Genomic DNA, 23819 nt, shown 5'->3' with positions numbered 1-23819 from the left:
CTTCCCTGTTCTTCAAACATAGCAAGTCTTTCTGCTTCAGGACCTTGGCACCTGCTGTTCCATCTCCCTGGAATGCCCTCTCCCTGGTTCTTCCCCTGGCTACCTCTCTCATTGTTTTAAAATTTATTTATCTGGGAGAGAGAGCACATGAGAGCATGAGCAGTGGGGAGGAACAGAGGGAGAGGGGAGAAGCAGACTCCCTGCTGAGCAGGGAGCCTGATGTGGGACTTGCTCCTGGAACCCTGAGATCATGACCCAGGTGTACCCCTCCATCTCATTTGTCAGGGCTCAGCAGAAAGGCTGAGAAGGCCTCCTTAGGCCTTCCCTGGGTCCTCTGTTGTATCCCCCAGTTAACTCCCATCAGAACATTTGTCATCATCCACACTAATGTTGTTTCTTCATTGACATGTTTCCCCACTAGACTGGCAGTTTGTGTATGTCCTTTTTTTTTTTTTTTTTTTTTTTTTCTACCATACTCTCAGCTCTTAGCAGTTGCTGCCTGGCACACAGCAGGCATTTAATAACTACTAAGTTAGTAAAAGGAGTTACCCCAATTTATCCTCTGCCTTTGGAGACTAAGAACACCTAACCAGTCCCCCTTTTCCATGAAATAACTGACATAACTGTTTTCTGTGGACTTGTATTTCCATGAAATGACTGAGGAATTGTTCAGCTCTGGTCCTTTCCCCAACAAGCTGGTCTAACAAGGTCAGACACAACTTGCCCCCATGCTTCCCATTTGCGTGTTCCTAAGTCTGCTAAGTCTGGCTTCTGCTTCCACCTCTTCTCAGGACCTGCTCGCTGGGGGTTCACCCGTCCCATGAATGGTCAGACCCCAAGGTCTCCTTTCATTTGCTCCCACGGTTGGCCATCTGTGGCACTAGCAACTTCCCACTCCTTGCCACATCTGCTGCTTCTCTTGGGCCACTCATTTTCCGTCTCCTCCACTGGCTCTCTATTCCTTCTCCCAGCCCTGATCCTGCATGTTGCCCAGTCTCCTCTGTCTATGCTGTCCCATGTGGCCCGGCCCCTCCACTGAGCCACAGCCCTTCAGTGGCCACCGCAGCCCACACAGGTCCTGCCACCACCTAATACTTTGGGGCCATCCATAGCCAGGCCTGTCCCATCTGTGCCCTGAATATTCTGTCATCATTTCCACCTCTGCACCAGTGCTCATGCCCTTTATTCTATCTGGAATGCTCTTCAGATTCCACTCTGCCCTGTCAAATTTTAGCTTACCTCTCCTTAAGGCTTGGCTCAAGTCCCATCTTCTCCTCAACGTCTTCCCTAACCAGTTTGGCCCAAATGAAACTCCCTTCAGTGAGCTACTATAAACTCAGTGTTTGGAACACTCAGCTCAGCTATTAATCCTATATTGTCTGCTCATTCTGACCATTTCAAGTGCATGGCCCTTATCTTTGCAGCAAATCCCAAGTTCCTGAGGGCCTAGCTTTGAGTCTCCCCGTCCTCCACCTAATTACTACGGCATACCACATACCACCGAACAAACATGTACTAGACCCTTCAACAGATAACTGTTAAACTGAACTCTGGCGCCTCATTCAGCTCTCCCTTTCCCTAGCTTAGTGTTCCTCTGCCCACAGGACTAACCCAAACCTCTCTGGGCTCTTCTCTGAACTGGCTCCTCTTTCATTATGGAGCCCACACCCACCCCCAAGGCTTTCTGAGCATTGAACCAGGCTGAGCACAATGTCTGGGTGACCTCATACCACTCTGTTTATACATCCCATTTAGTGTTGGCTCTACTTTTAAACCACAAAACTGCTGCAGATTCATGGTTGGCTGAGGAGCTGGGGTGGGGTGGGGGGAGCTAGCCCTGCCCTCTTCTGCCTGGATCAGGAGCCTGGACGTCCTTCTGCAGGGTCCACTCCACACTGGGGTCCTTTACTTGTAGCTTCTCTTTCTGTCCCAAGTCAAGTGGCCATGAGGGAAAAGTGGGTGTTTCAGCCCGGATATCCCCCCAGGTGAGACTCCCTCTAGTGGCCAGCTCTAGGACTGCCCAGCAGAGGGTCCTGCACCTTTCTGAGCCGCTGACTTCCTTGCTGGCGGGAAGGGTGGCTCTGAACTCCAGTGATACCCAAAACCCAGGAATAAGTCAGAAAGAGGTCTTGGTCTCAGGGAATCAGTCTGGCCACCCTTCTGGATCTCCTATCGAGAAGAGCTGCTTTTTCACCAGGACCCAGAACATCACCTCCACCCCTAGCAGAAACTGTGACCTAGGAGGCTGGGGCTCCACCCTAGTAAGGGTGGGTAGGGAGGGACAAATTAGCCAGCTTCCAAAGACCGCAGAGAACCCTTTGGAAACAAACATCATCAGTTCTAGGAAACGACCTCACCCAAGGCTGGGTATTCATCTTCAGAACCGTGAAGTGCTGAGCCTCGGGCAACAGGGAAAGAGACCCTCTGATCAGTGAGGACAGAACTGCACCTGAGAGGAGGCAGGGCAGCCCCCAGGTGCCAGCCTGACTCAGGCCACCATGGACTCTCTCCTCTGTCTCACGACTGTGTGCAGTTCTGCCTGGAGCCAGGTTACAAATGGCAACCATCTGGGCTCTGTGCTTCTGAATGTTGGCAGCCAAGCTATCATCGGTGGGGACGCTGGGCCCTTGGGACTTAGTTTAGCTTCTCAGCAGGACTCTCGGGTGCTCTTTAGGGAATTGCCTGTGTCCATGAGGAAGGCAAGCCAAGCAGAACCATGACACAGGCACAGATTGGAGTCAGCTCTGGAACTAACTAGCTCATGCAACTGATGGCAAACCCACCGAAGATAAAGGGAACAGGAGGACAAGAGAAGGGAGGGAGGCAGAGCCTGGGTTAAGGAGAAGGAAAGGGAACAGGTAGAGTCTTAAAAATCCATCTTATCAACAGACCAAGTGAAGACATTTTGAGCAAGCTCATTAACTCTACAAGTGGCACTCTACTGGGCAGAGGGGTTGGGGTACTAAGACCTCAGAAAACAGGATCGGAACAAAAGTGGCAGAACGAAATTAAGATACGTTTCTCTCAAATAAAAAGGGTATTGCTCCCTTGCATGTAGGCAGCCCACCCAGGAGCTCACACTAGCCACCAGAACTGCAGAATCACTGGCTGGGCAGAAATGATGTGGGCAGACCAGCCTGGTGGGGCTGCTACTGCCAGACCCCTGCCAGGGCACCTATCTTTCAGGTGCTGCATCCCCGGGTCCATCTGCTTAGCAGCCCCACACTAGATTCTCCAGCTTTGAAGTGAGAAGTGGAGGGGATTCCTGAGAGTACTAAGGGAATGGAGAAGCCATCATGGCCTTCCTGGGATCATCCCGCCCAGACCCCAGGAGCCCTCACCAGAACGTAGAGCAAGATGTAGAGGTGGTGGGTCAGCCAGAAGCCCCGGAAGCTGTGGCGCCGGAAGTGGTGGGAGGCGAAGACATACATGATGGCCAGGACCAGGAGGAGCAGCACCCCCGTGAGCCCTGCGAAATGAACACGGAGTGAAGGACAGAAGGGTGGGGCTGTTCTGAGGCGGCCAGGGGTCAGGGTTCCCATCCCACTTCATTGCTCTGGGTGGGGGCTGTGGAAGCCAGGCTTCTCCTTTGTTCTCTCCCCACACCACTGATTACAGATTCCTTTTATTTCAACAGACTCTGCTCATCCCTCCTAAGCCTTGTCCTGATTGTTATTTCCTGAGTACTGGTGTCATTTGTTTTTTGTCTGTCACTTCCCTCACTGTCGGGCCCACAAGAACAGGGACCAGGCTGCTGCTGGTTCAGCTCAGAATCCTAGCACCTCCTGAGGGCTTGGCACCCTGTGGGCCTCATATAAATGTGTGCTGACTGAAAGAAGGCAGGGGCAACAACTCTGGGCCCTCTAACCCTCTGGGTTAGACTTTGGACATTGCAGGTCCTGTCCCCATAGAGTCAAGACTCTGTCTAAGCCCCACAGCCCCTGCCTTGGCTACAACAGCGTGGGCTGTGGGACCATTAATGAGTAAGCACAACCACCTGAGACCCCTGTGTTCAGCCCAGTGCTGGTGGGAGGACCCTCCTCTCACAGGGGATCCCAGGCCTGGGGTACTCAAGAGAGCAATACTAGATTCAGGATGGGAGTGCGAGGACAGAGAATGGCCTCTCAAGTGTCAAGGAGGAGAGAGGCAGAAATTAAGAAGATTAGAGCCCTGCAGTATGGAAAAGCTGAGGTTAAGAAGGGATCTAACCAAAGCCTATAAAGGCCTGAACAGAGAGGAGGGCATAAACACAGCCTTACCCACTAAATCCCAGTGTGCAGGAATTAGCAAGCACTCTGAAGTTCAAAGCAGATTGTTTTAGGATTAAAAAAAAAAAATGCTGTGTTTCACAGAGAGGAGTGTAGAAAATGTATTACCCCAAGGAGGAAACAGACTGAAAATATAAATAGGTTTGAGAAGCTTCTGAATAGATTCACAGCTAATAGTTCTAAAATAGGTGATTATGGGGAGTTAGGAATATGTCCCTAAACAGCCCTTGTCAAGACAGACTACAAGGGGTGGAGGGCTCTGCCTAGTTTGACAAGGCCCATCCCTCCAACATGCAGCTGGGGCATAGCATTCCTCAAAGCCACTGTCATGGTAGGTGTGTATGTTGGGGTATAGGGAGAGGGGACCACTCCCATACCACAGCAGAGGATGTTCAGAGTTGGGGCAGGAGCCCAGCCAAACTCCCAAGAGAAGGACTGGGAAGCAGAGGCTCTTACTGCCCCAGAAAGTCCTCGGGACCAGAGGGCAGAGCCTGGCCCACCCTGAGAGCTGAGTGAGTGCTGCCTCATGGCAATTGGAACCCAGAGCCAGGAGCTCAGAGCCAGACCCAGAAATTCAGAGTAGGGAGGGCTCTCACCTGGCACAGTCTGGAAGAACCACCAGTAATACTTCTGGGGAAACTCAGACCTGTGGAGAAGGGAAAGCAAGGAAGGATGCTGAGAGATGTCTGGGACTTCCAGAAAGAATCTTCCAGAGGAAACACCTCAACCCAGCCACCAGTCTCCCTTTCTGCCCACTTGGGGCCAGGGCTCTGGCTGATCATTGTTTGTCCTATCGCCTGGAAGGTGATACTCTCCTCTGAGCCAAGAAAATTTGGCTCCATAAAGTATCCTCCACCTTGACACACACACACACATACACGCACATATGCACACACATACACGCACATATGCACACGCACACACACAGTCATCCACTCACTCACCCATCGTCATGGAAGAGTCCAGGAAAGAGGCAGGAGAGGACGCTGAGTGGGCTGATGGAGAACAGGTACACGTTCACCACATGGCCCGCACTGTGCAAGACTAAGGAAGACCAGACAGGGTGGGAGTGAGTCAGGGGGCGGCCTGGTGGGGGCCCTCAACCCATTCAGCCCAAGTTGGAGGACTCCAGCCACCCAGCCTTGGGGGCCTGAAGAAGGACCTTAGGGGTCTGCACTTCTGGTCTCTCATCATCCTCCTGTCCCTCCCCACCCCCGCCATGCCCCATATATACCATCTGTGAGCACAGCCACAGGAATCTGAAATTATACCATTGGAAGTTTATTCTTTGGGTTTCTCTCAAGGAGTATGTTTTACCACATAAAAGCTGGGAAAGATGGCATTGATGTGCCCTCATTCTGGGGTGTGTGTAGCTTGTCAGCTAGAGGCTGGTGAGGGGGCCCTGAGAGCATGGGAAGAGAGCATGTGGGGCTCCTGGGCTCACTTCACACCACCATGGGGCCAGCTCCATCCTTCTGAGAAGGACATCCGGGGCTTACACTCAAGCACAAAGGAGAGCAGAGGGGCAGGCAGCAGGGTGCAGGAGGACATGGACAGAACCCCTGGGACTGTGGGGCCCTACCTGTGAGGATGATGGCAGTGGAGGCAATGAGCCGGTGGAAGTCCACGGCGGCGTCAAAGGGCACGTAGCGGTGGAGGAAGGTCTCTCGCAGGAAGGTGATGAGGTTGCGGCACATGGTGAGCAGGATGTAGGAGAACATGAAGGAGATGCTGGCAGCTGTGCCCCGGGACAGGATGATGCCCACATGGGTGGTGTCCGTGATGCCCGTGTGGTGAGCCCGGTAGGCGTAGTCTGTCGGGGAGCCCAGGCGGTTGAGAGGAGAGCAGTGCAAAGGACAGAGAGCTGTGGAGACGGGTTAAGGGCCCACCCTGGCCACCTCCCCCACAGCCTCTCTTCAAGTTCAAAAAGTCCCCTTGGGCCCGCAGGAGCCAGGACTGCAGGGCTGCCCACACTCACAGTAGGCACGCTCCAGGAAAAGGCCCCCAGCAATGGCATAGAACACAGCCACACAGCCGATGTGGCGGCGGTAGTTCTCAACGAAGCGCTTGAACTGCTGCAAGGTCTGGTGGTGCCGGCTGCGCTGAAACTTTTCCCGGTGAGCCTCCGTGAACAGCAGAGGCTGGAAGGATGTGACCCTGGGAGATGGGAAGTCTTGGCTCTGGCTATGGAGCGCCCCCTCCCCCAGTGCAAACCCATCTTCCCAGAGCAAAGAAAGGCCATCAGTTGCTCAAGCCAAACAGTGTGCAGACCCCCAAAGGCTCTACCACACTCCTCAAGCAGTCAGAGTAGGGACAGCCTTGCAAGTGCTCACTTGGTCAGTTCATCCCAGGGGATGCTCTTCCTGTAGTCCAGTTCCCACTCACACTCAGACAGCCTTCTCCCCTCCCAGTCTGCAGCTGGCCCTTCTTACCCTGCTCTCTTCTCACCCTTTGCTGAAAGCTCAGAAGACACCCCCTCCAGGAAGTCTGCCTTGACTTCCCAGGCAGAGGTAAGAACTTCCTTGAGCTCTGAAGCCCCTTGCTCTGACCACTATTACAATAGTCATCAGTGGGACACTCTATCAATGTACCAGACCATCCTGTCAGACTGTGATCTCCCTGGGCATGAACTCTGCCTCCTGCCTGCACCCCTTTATGCTGAAGGGATGAATGACCTGCCTGGCCTTAAGGGGAGGAGCAGGCGTACTTCTTGCCAAACCTCCGCCGGATCTCCTGTGGAGGGTCTGTGTCCATGGGGCACTGCAGTCTCTGTGCTGTCCACTCCATGTCAGCGTTGCTGTGGGGACAGCGAGCACTCACTCTGGGGGAGGGACTAGGAGAGGAATGAGAGAGAGAGGATTTTGGCCACCTGAGCCACTTGATCCTCTGCTGCCCCGGTCTGTCTTTAGAGGGGTCAGAGCTCTCAGCCAGGGGACAGCAGGATTCTCTAGAGACCTAGAGAGGGAATGAGTTACGTCCTGGGGATACACACACAGTGGTGCCCTTCACAAGGGCATCTGACCCAGGAAGTAGATGAGGGCTGAAATCCAGCAGGTTTTCTGCTCTTCCTGGTGCAGGGCTATGTCTGCCTAGAGTGCGGAGCCCTTTTTTCTAATTTGCGGGAAGGCACAACATAGGCTGGTAGGGGAGAGAAAAGCCAACCTCCCACCTCAGCCCTCCTTCCAACATTCCCCAATGAGAGCTCACCAGATCTTTTCCTGGCTGATGTAGGAGGCTCTCCGGCACAGGTCCTTGATGACTTCAGGTACCTCCACCCCTGTAACACAGAGCAGCAGCTCAGGGCCCAGAGCCCAGGAAGCCCTGGCACTCACCCCATATCCATACCATAGAGGGTCCTTGGCCAGTACCCTTGCCTTTTGGGTGCCCCAGCCTTAACCTCTGCTCCCAGTGGGACCCAGTCCCAACCATGAGGGGGCAGGGAGAAGGCCTAAAACAAAGTTGGCCAGGCAGTGTCCCCTGGGTGCATGTACACCTTCAGCCCCACTCCTGGAACTGGAATCAGGCTTATGGGATAGAGTTCAGGAACTATGTACAGTCTTCCTGCTGAGACCATTCTGCCACAAAACCGCTTGCTAAACCCTCCAGCTTAAAAGCTACTGGGAATTAAATGTAGCCCTAGGAGGTGCATAAATGGAGATCACCATAAAATCCTTGCCACCTTCCTCTGTTTAAAAATGTCCATAATCGGGGCACCTGGTGGCTTAGTGGGTTAAAGCCTCTGCCTTTGGCTCGGGTCGTGATCCCAGGATCCTGGGATCGAGCCCCACGTTGTGCTCTCTGCTCAGTGGGGAGCCTGCTTCCCCCGCCCTCTCTGCCTGCCTCTCTGCCTACTTGTGATCTCTGTCTGTCAGAAAATAAATAAAATCTTAAAAAAAATAAAAATAAAAATGTTCACAATAAAATGCTGGGGAGGGGGATACTCTCCCATGAGCCACCCATGCCTCTCTGTCTGGGCTGAGCACTGAGGGGCAAAATGGCACCAAAAGGCAAATCTAGGTGCACAGGGAAAGGGACGATCATTGTGCTATTCTTGTACCTTTCCTGTAGGTATGTTTAAAATGTTTCATAGTAAATCTGAAGGAAACAGCAAGACACAACAACAACTAAAAGCAAAACAAGATAGGACTCAGAGGTACTCTTCTTCATAATCCTCACTCCCCCAGCCTGGTCCTCCACCCCAGGGGCTGGATGTTCCTGGTACTCTGGCCTGGGCTCATCTCCAGGCACCTGCCCCTGCTCTGCCCTCAGGCCCAGGTGCCTACTGCCCTGGCTGCCTGGGAAAAGCGAGAAGCAGGAGAATTGGGAGTATTGGGTCTGCACTGCACCAGCTCTTCTCTAGCCCCGGGCTACGGAAGCCCTGACCAGAGCGTCAGCTCTGTCCTGCCCAACTCACCCCTCTCCCCGATCTGAGCTGCTCAGCTCCCCCATGTTCTCGTAATCCTGGGAGGGGCTGGGTTTGGTCTCAACATGCCCCAGTGAGACAATGTAATGGTACTGTAACAGCTTGGAGGAGGCCACAGAGTCCTGCTACCTGCCCCCTCCTCACCCTGGCTCTAGCCCCCACCCACCTGAGGCAGACTCGAGTGGGATAGGAGTAGGGGGAAGGACAACAGAAGTGGGTCTCCGTGCACTCAAGTAAACATGAACTGAGCACGCAGACAAGGGATATAAAGGCAAACAAAACCAGAGCCACCCCTCCCCCCATCAACACCTGCCACCAAACCGCGTAGCTTAGGTGAATATGGCCCAGGGCTGTAACAGGGAGACACTGTTTCCCCCTGTGCTGGGCACCCACGACAGGGGCTTTGACAGAGAGCTGGGAGAGGCAGAATCTTATCCGCTGTCCCTGCACCCAATCCCGGCCTTGCCCCCCAACCCCTGGGACAAAACTGCATTAGGACTCTTGTGGGCCCTAGGCACTGACAACTTACTAAACCACTTCTGCCCTTAAAAAAAAAAAAAAAAAAAAAAGTAAATACATGTATTTATAAAAGGTAAATATTTTTTGCAGTCATGTTGGTATATAGAAGGATATAATCCAAGCTGGATATGTTGCCACCTATTCATTATTATTATATTCCTTCTTCTGATTTTAAAGAGATTAAAACATTTCTGTGGGCTTCTAAAAGTAGGTGTAGGTGGGCCCAAGGCACTGTGCCTGCTGTGTCTAATGGCTACGTCAGTCAGCCCCAAGCCCAGGCCGCCCCACCTTTGACACAGAGCTGCGTGAATCGGAGCTCGCTGTCATGGTCCCGCAGCATGAAATGGAAGTCCTCCCACATCAGCTCCTCCTTATCTTGGAAGCCAGACTCCCGGAACATGGACTCCACCACCTCCGTCAGCTGGGCCTTGGACAGGCAGTTGTTGGAGATCTCAATAAAGGACCTGGGGATGGGGGAGGGAAGCCATCAGGCCCGGAAAAGAAGCTTGAGGCCTAGACAAGAGGGCCTACTGGCCATCCCACCAGGCCTTCGGAGCCCATACAGAAGGGCCCCAACTGGCCAAATCCCAAGCCCCCTCCTAGTTTATAACAGTCTTCGGCTATATGGCCCCTGCTCTGTACCCTCCTGTTCCCACCTTCATGTCCCCACTCCTTTCCTCCAGCAGTCCCTGTCCTGGCCCACTCTTCTGGCCATCCCGCAGGACCAACCTCAGCATCCTGATGAACTCGTCCTTGGAAATGAGACCATTCCCATCAAAGTCATACATGCGGAACATAAGGCGAGACTTCTCCTCAGGAGAGCCTGGGAGGAGGAGGACCCTGTGAGAGCCCCAACCTACCTGCCTAAACCCCAGGCTGGCCAGAAGGGGCCTCACATGAGTGTGACCCCCTGCTGAGCACAACAAGGGGTCACTCTGCTTCCTGATCTCTACCTGAGTGCTCCCAGATGTCTGCTGTGGCTGGAGACCTGGCCTGGCACTTCCCCATCTCCAATGGGTCAGCTACCCTCCAGCCTCAGTCTCTAGCCCCTTCCATCACCACCTACCTGGACGATTACTCCCTTCTCCCCTACCTTTCATGAAGACCACCAGGATGTCCAGAAACTCCCGGAAGGACAGGTAGCCATTGCCATCTTTGTCAGCCAGGGAGAACATGGACTCCACAAACATGTCCTGGGGCTTGAGGCCCAGGGACTCTGCAAACTCAGCTCTGCTCAGCTCGCAAGTCAGGGCCTCCCGTACTTTCTGGGATGAGTCCAGGGGCAGGGTCCCTGCATCTGCCTGGTCGATGTCCAGCACCTGCCCCCGGGCAGCAGCAGAGGGAGGGAGAGAGAAGGAGACAAGGTATCCTTGATTTGAAGTCCAGCTGAGGGTTATAGAAGCTGCCTTTTCCAGGTATCTGCCCCCCACCATCTCCTGAGCACCTGCCCTGTGCCCTGCAGGTGGTCCCTGGGGCCATTTGTTCTACAGAGCTCTGGTCCTCTGTGTTAGCTGGGTGGACCAGGGATGCACACTTGATCCAAGCAGGCAATGTGGAATGGGACTAAGAGGTCCCAGGTCTTGACCTGAGCACAAGAAAACTCAGAAGTTGTGGACCACCATGTTCTTCCAAGTGCTCAGAGACACAGACAGAGGGAAGTAAACATACAGAGAAAACCAGGCAGGCTAAGAGAGAGAAGTAAGTGACCCTGTTGGCTGGCAACTCTCCCTTTCCTCACCCCTTCCAGGCCAGGACACAGTCCTCCCTTTGGAATTCCTGAGACATCACCGTAGCCTCAGTCAACTGATCCTTTGTCAGTACAAGCTTGCTCTTACACCCAAAGGAGTTTTAACTGGGGAAAAAAAAGAAAAAAAAAGCCTCAGCTGAATTGAGAAAAAGCTGGGCTTGGGAAAGGAGAATTCTCACAGTGGGCTATCTGCAGCCCATCCAGGAGCTTCCCAAGAACAGGCAGCAGGGGAAGGAGGCAGACCTCAGGCCACAGGACCTGTTTCTCCTGCCTGTCAACCGGGGGCCCCTGGTCCAAACCTGGCTATGATTTCATGAGGCAAACCTTGTTGCTTCAAACAAGGAGCTTTAGTGGAAAGAGCCTGGGGCTAGAGGCAAAAGACCAGGTTCCTGTCCCAGCTCTGCCACCCACTTGCTGTGTGACCACAGGCAAGTCTCTCCAGTTGTCTGGCCTTCATTTTCCTCATGTGCCCTACTTGTCTGACAGGGCTATTGTGAGAATCAACAAGAGAAACTGTGTGGAAAATGTCTTGAAAACTGGAAGCACTGTGCAGATAGAGAGGGTTGGCAGCTACCCCCAAGTCATAGTAGCCTACCCTCGCACACCCAGCACAAGGAGTCCCTGTAGTCCTGATGAGTTCCCAACTGAGTAGAGGTGCCCTGGCCTCCCACCGGGCCCTGGCAATGAGTCTCCCCTCCCGGGGTTCCCTCCATTCTAGCGCATACTCCAGTTCAATGGGCTTGGGGAGTAAATGACAAAAGACCTGTGCCTGGCACATCACAAATGACCATTAAATGGCCTCTTCCCTCACAAATCTTCTCCCAGGCCAGCCAACCCTGCTCCTTCTCCTCAAACATTAATTGTTTGCCCTTCTACTGGGCACCTCTGTGCAGTCCCTCCTGCTCCTTTCCTCTGAGCCAAAAATTTTCCACCTCTTTTTAAGTTCTCACCAAATGTGACCTGAACCATGACTGTCCACTGGCCCAAAGACTCACCACCTTTGCTGAACTCCTACACTGCTTAGCTCCTAGCTGTTTTGTAGCCATCATTCTGTGCTGGTTATCTTCCCTTCTGTGGCTGTTCCTTCTTCCCAGAGGCATGACAGAGTCCTTGAGTGGGGCCTGGGCTGGATGGATCTTATCTCTACCAAGCTTCTCCTCTCCACCCTCCTGGACCCAGGCTACTTTATTTCTGTGCCAGATAGGGACTTGAGTCCTTGCATTTCTCTTCCTGTCTTGTTTCCCCACATCCTCTCAGTAGTTCTTGGAAGTATGCAAGGTGGGCACCAATGCCCCATGGAGGCCTCTGGCAGCAGCACTCCACCAAGGAGGGGGGACCAAAGGTCCTCACTGCCCCCACACTGACCCAGGCTTTCTGCAGCCTTTTAGCCAGAATAAGTTAAGTGAGGGCAGAAAGGCTGGACAGTTCTGAGGAGAAAGCTGAGTGACACATGCAGATAAGCTTCTGACGTGGCCTCCCTGGAGTCGCACAGGTAGGCGTCAGAGCATCTCCTTACAGAAAGGCCAGGTGATTGGGCCCAAAGTGCGGTAGGCCTGATTATCAGTGTCAGGGCTCCTGACTTTCCCTGGAGTCACCCCATGGCCGCACGCAGGCAAGGGCACCACCACAAGCAGACATGCACGGACAGACCCGAGCCTAGCTACATACCTGGGAGAAGAGGTGCCTGAAGAAGGTCTCCAGGAGGTGGCTCCGCTGCTCTCTCGTCACAGCTGCCCTCATCAGCTCCTGCTCCCGCAGCTCCCATTCCTGGAACCTCAGACCGTTCTCCTTCAGGGCCGCCCGGAGGTTGTCCACTAGCACCTGCCGCTCCTCCTCCACGTTAAATAGCAGCACCTATGGAGTGGTGACAGGGAGAGCAACCCTTTGTGGAGGCCTCCTGGGGCCAGGAGCTTTGTGTGAGTTCTATCGGAGGCCATGGGAAGAGTGTCCTTATAAAAGGGATTTACTGTTCTGTCCTGGGCTCAGTGGGGTTCTGGGCTCACTTATAGGTGCAGAGACTGCCTTCAGATACACATGTCTGCAGCCATCCTTCCCTCTCTGTTCGCACTGGAGAAGAGAAGGGAAGGCAGGGAGGACAGATGATGGAAGGGACCAGGAGTCAAACAGAGCTGAAAACCAGCCTCTGATTGAGTTCCTCTCCAAAATCTCTAACAATTCACTAGATCCTATAATCAGAGGGCAGGAAGAGGGCCTGACTTCTTCCAAGGACTCCCAGCCAGGGCCCACTGGAGCATCCTTAGAAAGGGGGGGAAACTGCAGGAAGAAGACGGCACTGGGGAGATCACATCACCCCACAGGCCCAGAGCCGGACGAACGTGTTCATGTTTCTCTCTCTATCAGGTACCATAGCCTGGGACTAGAAGCCAGAAACCCTTCCTGATTCAGTGTTCCTTCCCTTCCACCTGGCTGCCTCCCTGGCTGTGGCCCAGGAATGGGACCAGCTGGGCCATACCAGGTCATACTCCTTGGGGATCTTGAGCAGCAGGGCACGGCGTCCACGGTTGCCAGACAGGATGAGGTTGACCTGCTGTGGGGGCCGCAGCTGGATGGTGCGGAGCACAGAGAGCCTGCCGTCCACCACGCAGATCTGCCCAGGCTGCAGGTGCACCAGCACAGGCCGGGAGGGCTCCTTGTGGCCCTGCCATTCCAATGCTGGAGAGACAGGGCTGGGTCAGCTGGGGCCAGGATGAATGAGGCCGGCTTCCGGCTGGAGTTAGGTCAAGGCCTCTGTAGCTCCTGGCCCCTTCTTAGGTACAGAGGCCCCTCCCCAAGAGTCCTGCTGTGCCTGTAGCCCATGTGAAGCACAACTACCATTTTCTGAGTGTTTACTATGTGCCCAATACTGTACCAACCACTTGGAGTGAACTAGTTAATCTAATCTTCATAAACTTGTGAGGTAAGTGCTATTATTATTCCTGTTTAACAGATAAGAAAAAAATAGGTTTAAAGGGATTAAAAAAATCTGCCTAAGGCCCAAAAGCCCAAGTGGTGGAATCCAGATCCCAGTCCTCCATCAGTGTGACTCTGGACTTCCATTAATTTCTTCTCTGTTGCCTGAAATTGCAGGGTAAGATGCCACACAGCATCCATTGCAGAGGATTCTAAAGAGTCCTGGTAAGCCTATGAAATGTAGTCAGGGCCCTGTGACTCCTCCCCATGAGTCCATCACACCCCCTTTTTGTGGGACCATGGGGAGGATCTATGGAGGGTGAAGGAGTCCAGGTCCAAAGTCCACCTGATGCCTCCATGGCTCTTCCCACCTGCCCTGATCTGCTTGGAGGCCTAGAAAAGGGAGGCCTTTTCCTTAGGCTGCTGAGGTGGGGGTGGTCTGCAGCTCTGAGTCATGTCCTCCCCCGAACTGCCCTGGCAGCTCCAGACCTACCTTCCATGCCCCCCACGAGCTTCTCAGACATGATGCTCTGGCGGTCCTGGCCCTGGAGCCTCTTGAAATTTCTCCTTCGGAGCCGGGCAACAATCCAGGCACTAAGCAGGCTCACTGAGTGGGCAGAGGCAGGAGGATGTTCAGAGGAAGGGGTGGGGGGTCTGGTGAGATCAGTGGCCCCTTTAACAGGCAAGACCCCTTGCTTTCCCCACCTCTTAGGTCAGCTCATTCAGTTGTCTCAAATTGTGAAGCTCCCTGGTTGGGGGGTAGGGAGGGAGCTTTGAGTATCCTCCAAAAGACCAGCACAGCCTCTGTGGCTTCCACCACTCAGGTCCCTTGCCAGCTGGAGACTAAGGCCAGAGTCCTTGTGCCAGAGACTGAACCTGCTCTGCCATGCTCCTGGTAGACTCACACATGGCCATGCCAAAGTCTAGGTCTCAAGCCTCTGCCCCAGCTAGTTCTCAACTGATTCTCAGGCAGGGTTTGCCTTGGACAGTTTCCCAGGCCCAGGCTCCTGCAAGTAACTGTGAGATTTGGATTCCCTGTGGCTCCTGACCAACCAGGGCCCTGGAGGGACTCCAGGAGGACAGAAAGGCAAATTTCCCTGAAGCTGACTTATCTGCGGGTCAAACACTTCTCATGTCCCCTCCTGCTCTGATGTTTTCGTCATACGCCCAGAGAAACAGTACTCTGCATGGTCAGTGTCCTAGATGAAACCACCCCACTGCCACCCCTCAGCTTTTGCATTTCACCCAACACCACCCTGCCCATCACTTTTACCCAGGGGGAAGCAGCAGAGAGCCCCGATGGTGACCCCAAAGCCAAATCCACTGCCTTCAAAATAGTCGCGCACGATGGAGGGAGCACAGGCTGGCAGGCCCTCGGTGCCGAGCTGTCTTGGCTGCGGGCAGGGGTCTCCTGGGGAGGCAGAGGAAGCTAGAGTTCTGAGGGTTCTGGGCCAGAGGCTCTGGTACAGAATCACTGAGGAGGTTAGGGTAGCAGGAAACATAGGGTGGGGGGGCCTCTGGGTAGCAGAGGTGTGGGAGCTGCTTACCCTTGTCATTATACCAAGAATGGGGTGTTTGCCTAGTGAGGTAGCAAGTGGGGTCACAAATTAGCCTCAGCCATTCTCTCCCTCACACACACATATGTACACACACACACCACACACAGCACTGCCCTTGTCACAGCTGTGGGATTAGGATAGCCTCACTGCACTGGGCCTTCTTGATATCACACCCACCCCAGGCTCAGCCCAGCAGATGAGAGTCTCCTCCTTAGGTCTCTCTGAGTCTCAGTCTTGCTCCCACTTGGGTACCCCCTGGGGCTGTGCAGAAGGGAAACTACACACCGCATGTGGCCACCTTGGTGCCAAGAACCAAAGTTCCCAAGGGCAGAACCATGACTCACTGCCTCCTTGAAGTCTACTGCCCAGCCACACCTGAACCAGGCCCACAGCTGAGGAGGGATGAGACACCAGACCCCAGGCCACTCCAAGCATCCCCTGGGCCACTCACCCGTATGCCAGAAGAAGACATTGGGTTGCAAGGCACTGGGGTTCATGCTGGTGACAGCCACTAGGACATCCCGCAGGGAAGTGTTTCTGATCTCTGCGATTTCTTCCTCAGTGAATAGCCTGGGGGGTGGGAGAGTTGGGGAGATGTTGTTTTGGGAGAGAAATGCCTGCTCTAGCCCAGGGCTCAGAGAGGCCAAGGAGAGGGGGAGGCCAGCTGGGAATCAAGGGGCTGCTGACATTATACACAGAGGGCCTGGGGCCCAGGCCAAAGTGAAGTCTGAGGAAGGGACCCAGGCAGGCCTTACCCATTCCCGGTGTTCTCAAACCAGTAGCGGTCGCCATCCCGCAGCCGCACAAACTGGTCGAGGACGATGGTGCTGAAGAGGGGCCCAGGGTCTCCATGGCTCTCCAAGAGCCCCCCGGGGAGCAGCTCCAGGTGGGACAGGTCCTGGTTGTACAGGGCAGCTGTGGCCTCCAGCACCTGGGGCCAAGAAGGGATAGCAGTGAGTGCAAGGACCTGGCACCCACCCTGAGGCAAAGAGGTAGTTTGCAGGGATCAGCCCCAGGGATGATAATAATAAATGACAGTGACAATTACTCACTTATTAAGCCCCAGGCACCATTCTAAGTGCTTTACACAAGTTAACTCATTTATGGAAACTCACTCACAGACTCAGCTGCCTATTTTAGAAAGTTGGAATAAAATGGGCAGCCAGTTCCCCATGTGGATTGTTCTCAAAAAGGTATGAAAGTTGAGGATCAAAATCGATACAAAAGTTGGAAAGGTAGAATGATGTGTTAGAAAAGGTTTCTATTCTTGAGAGCTAAAAAAATTCTTAAAAATCAAATCCCTTCATATACATTGCTTTTTGGAGACAGACTTCAACATTATATGAGCAGCACTTTCTACCTGACCTTCACTTTAATTCTTTTCTCTGCAATGTAAACAAACATTTGCCCAGCTTAATTCCAGCAAGGCCCAGTTAAGATAAAGATTTGCTACTTTTGGTGTGCCCGGTGATCCCTATCTTTATATTGATTTTATAAAGCTTACAAGCCCCATGTGCATAGTGCTTCTTCATCAACCTTTCAATTCTCCACTTTTCAACAATCTTATAAAACAGTAAGGACCAAAGCAATAAAGCAAGCATGCAACTGTAGAAATGCCACTATGCCAAGACGGTAAGGTGACCAGAACTGGTCTGTTGATGGCAAGCAACGTCGCTTGCCCAGGCGATAGCTCAGGGCGTGACAGTTGACTCCCCAAACGCAGCTTGAGTATCAGAAAAGTGTAAAATAGTACAGCTTGTTCCTGGGTCAAGGATCTTCTACACCTGCTCAGATGGTTGTTGGAAGAGCAAATGAGATAATGCCTATTAAGTGCCCGGCATGCAAGAGATGCTCAACAAACATTTGCTAGATTTGCAGAGTCACAAGGTCTACTGCCAAATCCTGCTGGTCTGGTAACTCCCATCGTGGTGTATGACACTGGGATGCCACCTGGGTGAGTCCCATCCCTCTCCCCAGGGACTTGTCTCTAGTGTTTGTATCTCACTGACTGCCTTCCATGTCTTGGGCCAATGTGCTTCCACCTTCCCACCCTGCCCTCTGGGTCCCAACCCCTCCTTACGGTGTGGTTGTTCTGGAAGAGTGCAGGGTTGATGTCCTGCCATCTGGTAACGGGAGGCAGACCCAGTGCTGCCCTGGCCTTGGTGTAAGAGGGCAGGCCCAGATCCCGGCCCCTCTGCAGGCAGCCAGCCAGGTAGTCTGTGCGGGAAAACTTCAGGGGTCCAGGCCAGAAATCTGGGGATGAAATAGCAGAGAGTCTGAGGGAGCTCAGGGCCACCACAGCAACACTGGCCCAGGACCCAGGCTCCAACCAGCCCCAGGGGACTGAAGTCACACAGAGGGAACCATGGTTACTAGGTCTCTCAGCAGTTAAAGAGTACAGGTTCCTAGCCCCAGGCACCCTCTCTGCCCTGATATGGGAGCTCCAGCAGAAGCCCCACCCAGGGGCCAGCAGGGCACAGGCTGAAGGGACAGCCTCAGCCTCACCAAGCACATCCTCGACCACGACATGGTCCTCTCGCTCAGCGATCTGGGAGGCCATGCCCAGCAGCAGCGCATCCACGTCCTCAGCTCTTTGCAGGTTTGGATGCTTTGGGAATGGGGAGAGAGGGCGGGGCTGGAGGTTGAGCAGCCAGGATCTCCCCACACCACAGTGCATGTCTTCGGCCCACCCGGTGCTGGTGTTTGCTCTAAAACTAGCAGGCCATTCCTCCTCCATAGGTTGATTCCTCACTCAGGGTGAGTGATGTCCCCATCCAAAGCTCATGCTGCTGGGAGACAAGTCCCCACAAACACAAGGGATCTAAAACTTTACTTCCACTTAGGAGAATTGACATTATGATCGACAAAGGCACTAGAACAGCTAGGTCTTGGTCCTTGCTCTGTTAGTGAACAGGTGTATGACCACGGGCAAATCACAGGACCTCTCTGAACTCAGTGCCTTCCCCTTAATAAAAAGGGCATTAGGGATAAAATTAATTTAAGTTAAATTAAAATAAAACAATTAGGAGAACACTGAGGTCTTCTTCAGTTCAGCTCTGTGACTCTTCTCCTGTGCTTTCCTCTTCTCCCTTTTCCTCCCACCTCTCTTCTTCTCTACACAAAGTATCAGATTTTGCTTTAAATTATTTGTCAATGCTCTTCACCCACACTGGCCTGGTTTGAGGGGGACAGATTATCCCTGATAATCTCAGAATTCTTTCCTCCTCCTTGCTCCCCCCTCAACATACACATTCACACACTGCCTTAGGTATGTCTCACTGGGACATTCCCTTGGGGGGAGGGGTGGGATGGCTGGGGTACTCCAAGGCCTACAAGGGACTCAGAGCTGACAAAGGAGAAGAAAAACCCACAAGGAAGCAATGAATGTAGTGCCACACCTGCACAGGCCTCGCTGTCCCTCACACAGCCCTCAGGTGGAGGTGGAGGATTGGTTTTTGAGCATGTACACCTGGCTCCCTCAGCCCTACTGCCCACCTGCATCACATACCTCAGACACAGATGCACACAAATGCATGTGCACACATACACACATACCACACACACATGCCCACCCACATATGTGCCCCCGGTGCTGACTTTTCGGCTCCAGTAGCTGTTGCAGACCCGGAGAGCTCTGGAGGTACTTGAGTTCGTATGGATGACCTCCTGGAAGTGACAACTGGCATTTCTGAAATGCAAAGAGTGGGGGCGTGATGACTTATGACTTAGGCCATGGGGTCCTAAAGTCAGGTGTCAGTGCTGGTCTCCAAGACTGGATATAGCCAGAGGCCAGGCCATTGTAAACATTTAAAAATGTACCCAAAGCATCCACATGCTTCCCCTCCCCCATCTCTTTCTCCATTTCTGTGTGTGTATATGTGTGTGTGTATACTGAGTGTATACACACACACACACACACACACGCACACACACAAACATGGGGCTCTATTCAGAGCACCTCTTCTCTCCCGATTCCCAAAGACAGAATTCATTACATATATATGTGAGTTATAAGATTTTAAAAGGATTTTTAGTTGTTCTTTTGAAATTACTTGTCTATGGATAAGTCAACTGCTATGATTTCTTGGCTATCATTAGGCATATCTAAAAATTGTTCCAGAGTAAGAAAATCAAACCTATGAATTTTTTAAAAAGATTTTATTTATTTATTTGACAGAGAGAGTGAGAGAGAGAGAGAGCATAAGCAGGAGGGAGGTGTAGAGGGAGAGGGAGAAGCAGACTCCCCACTGAGCAGAGAGCCTGATGTGGCACTCCATCACAGGACCCTGGGATCATGACCTGAGTTGAAGGCAGCCACTTAACTGACTGAACCACCCATGTGCTCCTAACCAACAAATTGTTTCAAATTATAATGCAATTGTAAAAAGTAAACTGATGTTTTGTTCCATATACATTTAATTAAATATGTATATTTTTAGTTTAAAGTTCACTTTTCATTATTTTGGAGTCAAAATTTTTCTTCAGCTCTCACACTTTTTAAATTATGATTCCCTAGAAAGGCTTACAAGACCCAGGTCCTGTGCTTATAGCTACAAATGCCCCCAGTGTAGTGTCAAGACCTAAGTTTCAGACCAGGAGGGTTTGTGACTCACCCTCTAAGCCTCAATTAGCTTGTGTTTAATTGGGGGGTTATACATACACCAGCTGTAGGAAAATGGACACAAAGTGCTTCAAGACCACAATGATGTCTTTTTAAACAATTTTCTCCCCCCTCTAAATTCACTGTTCTTTGGGGAAATTAGCACACTTCAGACTGATAATCCTTTCCTGAGGGCTCCTGAGGGCAGATTTTTCTCAAATGACATCCCCATTCCTCCTAACACAGAGACATTTATGCTTTGCCCTCACCTCATGTAGATGCCAGGAGGCACCAAGGTGGAGAAGAACTGCTCAGAGGCCGCCAGGAACTCTGGGGAGATGCTGGGATCCAGGAAAGGGCGGTATCCTGGGGGAAGGGGAGAAGAGAGAGGACAGTAACATTTAGCCCTTAAACCACCGACCCTTCTTCCCCTCCTCTTCTCCCTGCTCCCTCTGCACCTCTTCTCCCCCATCCAAAAAACTCCTGCTAGCTCCCCCATTCTCCCTCCGCATCCCCTCACCTGCATACTTTGGGGGTGTTTTCTGCAGGAAGCTGGGCAGCCACTCATACAGAGCTATGTTCTGAGGGTCAAGACAGGGCAAAAGGGAGGCAAGTGCTGGAGCAGCCACGCTGAGAGCCGTCTGAGCCCAAGGAAGGCTTCGGTGGGAGGTGAGGGCCAGGCAGGGGCAGTCAGGAGGGAGGCAACTCCAACAGGACAGGGGCAGAGGCCTGTCCCCCACTGGGAACATGGGATGGCAGTGGGCTAATAACTAATAACCACAGCCAAGTCTCGTGTATAATGGCCCTTGGCCTGCTCTTCATCTTCGGGGTCCATTCCTAGACGTTAGCTTCAGTTCTGGGGGCTGTTTGTGTGAGGATGGAGGGCTCTGCGGGGCAGCGGAGTCTCCCGCGCAGCAGCGAGGTGTGTGGGTGTGTGTGCGCCCGCGGGGTGTGTGTGTGTGTGGTCACCGAGCGGGGGGAGGCGGGGACGGGGCGTGTGACCGACCTGGTAGGTGGCGATGACCCTCTTGCGCGCGTGCTGGAACAGCTCCTCGTCCCCCCACTGCGGGTGCTCGCGGGCCAGCCGCTGCGCGCACAGGTTGTGGTAGCGGAACCACAGCAGGCCCAGCGCCTGCAGGAAGGGGTCGCGGTTCCCTCGCTCCGCCCCGAAGGCTGCACGCGACGCGGGGCCGCAGGGCGCCGGGGCCGCAGGGGAAGACGTGAGCGGCGGAGTGACCGCCAATGTGGCCACCCGCAGCCCGCAGCCCGCCCCGGCCCGCCCCGCGCCCCGGCCGCCGCAGCCCGCCCCGCCGCCTCACCGTACAGCCCCCGGGGCCCGCGCTGTCCGGTGGCCGGGTCGGGCGCAGTCCACATGAGCAGGGGGCTTTGCGCGTCCCGGGGGAAGGCGGGGTCGGGCCCCGACGCCAGCTGCCCCCCGGAGAAGCTCCGCAGCGCGTCGCTCCAGGAGTGCGAGGAGCCATAGATGGCGCTGCCGTCCAGCCAGCCCGTCACCTTGTTGGTCTGCGGGAGCACCGCAACGGTGAGCCGCCAGGGTGAGCCGGGGGTCGGGGAGCGGAAGCGGGTATTGGTGGGCGAGGGGGTGGGAGCCTCTCCCCGCCCCGCCCTGTCGGGCCGCGACCCCGCGACCCCCGCCGCCTAGTCTCACCAGGTCGCGGGGATTACTGGGGCTCTGTCCGGTCTCGGGGTCCCAGCGGCTCCTCTGGAAGGGGAGGACCACGTCCCCGCGCCGGTCAGGGTCGAACACCGGGTCGCCGGGCGGGATGTGGATGTTGAGGAACTCGGCTGGGCAGCCGGGGGTCTCCACGCTCACCAGGTCCGAGAGCACGTGGTAGCCTGTCCGCAACAGGGGAGGGAGGGCAAGGACCAGCTAAGGACCATTCTCTCTTCTTCATCAAGTATCTATAAGCCTTCCCCAACTTCCCCCGAAGCTTCAAAAGACTCCTCAGCCAGTCTTGGCAAGCCCAAGTCTTGACCTCCTTCACCCTTCCCAGTCCTTTGTTACACCCTGGTCCAAACTGTTTTCATTGCCAATTTGGTCTTCTCCTTGGTAACTGGGAGGTGCCCTGGTGAGTGTGCCTAGGCAGTCGGGCTGGGAACACCTGCTCCAACATGCAGCTGAGAGCAGCCCACACAGAGAATCTCCCAGTCTCACTGCAACACTGGACACCGGGAATCAAATATAGACACCCTGGGTGACCAGCACGAGCCTGGCAATCCTGCTGGGAGCAGCAACCCACAGTCACTGGGGTCTGGCCAACCACCCTAGCATCCCCATTTTGACACCCACCCACCAACCCTCTTGCCAAAATCAAAACCCTGCCCTGAGACTGTCCTAGGAGTCACAGGGGCAAAGAGTGAGAATAGGGTCCCACAAAGAGTCCCTACCAGATTATTGTCATATTCCTCTTTACCTGCAGTCCCATCAACAGCTCAATGTGAGGCAAATTTATGCCTCCTCCAACCAGACTTTCTCCCTGTACTTTTTCTTCCCCAGAAAAAGAAATACAAGACATAGCTTTATTGACTTAAGAAAAGTCATTTTAGGCCCCAGACATCTTGTGATTTTATGACTACTTGCCCAAAGCACATTCTTCAGTTATCTTTGCAGGATTTAAACCCCTTTGCCCACTCAGATATCAGATCAATTTAAGGCAGACAATTGATGCCAACCCTTGCTAGCCCTTGTGAGTTCCATCAATTAAGACCTGGACTCTGGGGGTGCCTGGGTGGCTCAGTGGGTTAAAGCCTCTGCCTTTGGCTCAGGTCATGATCCCAGGGTCCTGGAATCAAGGCTCGAATGGGGCTCTCTGCTCAGCAGGGAGCCTGCTTTCCCCTCTCTCTCTGCCTGCCTCTCTGCCTGCTTCTGATCTTTGTCTGTCAAACAAACAAAATCTGAAAAAAAAAAAGAAAGAAAATTGTTTTTTTTTTTACGATTTTATTTATTTATTTATTTATTTATTTGACAGAGAAATCACAAGTAGGCAGAGAGAAAGGGGAAAGCAGGCTTCCTGCTGAGCAGAGAGCCCGATGCCATGTGGGGCTCAATATCAGGACCCTGAGACCATGACCTGAGCTGAAGTCAGAGGCTTTAACCCACTGAGCCACCCAGGTGTCCCGTAAGAAAATTGTTTAAAAAAAAAAAAAAAAAAAAAAAAAAAGCCCTGGATTCTGTCATTCCCAGATGACTTTTGCCTAAATTCTAGGGGGAATTCCCCATTGTACAAGTGCCTTCATGAATCCATATGGACCTTAGCCTAAAACTTCCTCAGTGTTGTTATTCAGGAAGACACTGCTTTGAGAAATATCCTCCATGTTCTCCCCTACTTGTTCTAAATAAAACTCTTCCTATCCTTGGCTTGGATGTGTCTTTTAGCTCAATACCCTCCAAGAGGCAAATCCAGTTTTGGGTAAGAATACCCCATCTCATTGCCTCTCCCTCCATCTCTCACCCGCATTTCTAAGATCCTCCATCACTTCTCTCCCTCACTCCCTGACTCCCCACTCAGACATAGAGGTGTCCAGCCAATCCAACTGGCTGCCCACCTCCAGAGGTTGAGGGCCTCACCAAAGAAGACTCCCAGCACTGTTCGGTTTCGTAGGGAGGCCTGTCCTGCAGGGCCCCTCATGGCACTGTTGCTGAGCTTTCTGGGGTTGGGCAGGTGGGGTTCTCCCAAGGGCTGGTACACACCATCCGCATAGCTGGCTGGGACCAGGCGCTGCAGCCGAGAGCCTGGGGTAGGAGGGAGTAGGGACAAAGATAAATCCTCAGTGG

At 53.4% G+C, this 23819-nt stretch overlaps 1 protein-coding gene across 2 annotated transcripts in view; it reads right to left on the bottom strand.

The window, feature by feature from the left end:
* Nucleotides 1-23819, bottom strand: part of LOC111161962 (dual oxidase 1) — a 43661-nt gene that overhangs the window by 4721 nt on the left and 15121 nt on the right. For both annotated transcript variants that reach the window (XM_022526065.1, XM_022526072.1), the window contains exons 4-28: nt 23613-23777; nt 21693-21880; nt 21346-21547; nt 21033-21199; nt 20547-20607; nt 20296-20392; nt 19024-19114; nt 17932-18034; nt 17507-17679; nt 16182-16357; nt 15878-15996; nt 15141-15278; nt 14361-14474; nt 13431-13630; nt 12626-12811; nt 10304-10529; nt 9940-10033; nt 9499-9674; nt 7476-7545; nt 6976-7101; nt 6247-6425; nt 5851-6081; nt 5213-5312; nt 4865-4914; nt 3342-3469 (exon numbers count right to left, since the gene is read on the bottom strand). In XM_022526065.1, the coding sequence (XP_022381773.1) occupies nt 3342-3469; nt 4865-4914; nt 5213-5312; nt 5851-6081; nt 6247-6425; nt 6976-7101; nt 7476-7545; nt 9499-9674; nt 9940-10033; nt 10304-10529; nt 12626-12811; nt 13431-13630; nt 14361-14474; nt 15141-15278; nt 15878-15996; nt 16182-16357; nt 17507-17679; nt 17932-18034; nt 19024-19114; nt 20296-20392; nt 20547-20607; nt 21033-21199; nt 21346-21547; nt 21693-21880; nt 23613-23777 (3560 nt within the window). The remainder of the gene's footprint in view (nt 1-3341; nt 3470-4864; nt 4915-5212; nt 5313-5850; nt 6082-6246; nt 6426-6975; nt 7102-7475; nt 7546-9498; nt 9675-9939; nt 10034-10303; nt 10530-12625; nt 12812-13430; nt 13631-14360; nt 14475-15140; nt 15279-15877; nt 15997-16181; nt 16358-17506; nt 17680-17931; nt 18035-19023; nt 19115-20295; nt 20393-20546; nt 20608-21032; nt 21200-21345; nt 21548-21692; nt 21881-23612; nt 23778-23819) is intronic.

This window comes from Enhydra lutris, unplaced genomic scaffold, assembly GCF_002288905.1.
Source record: "Enhydra lutris kenyoni isolate GAN:26980312 unplaced genomic scaffold, ASM228890v2 scaffoldscaffold4, whole genome shotgun sequence".
Classification (NCBI taxonomy): domain Eukaryota; kingdom Metazoa; phylum Chordata; class Mammalia; order Carnivora; family Mustelidae; genus Enhydra; species Enhydra lutris.
Note: the sequence above shows the minus strand (reverse complement) of the source record. Positions and strands in the feature narration are given on the sequence as shown.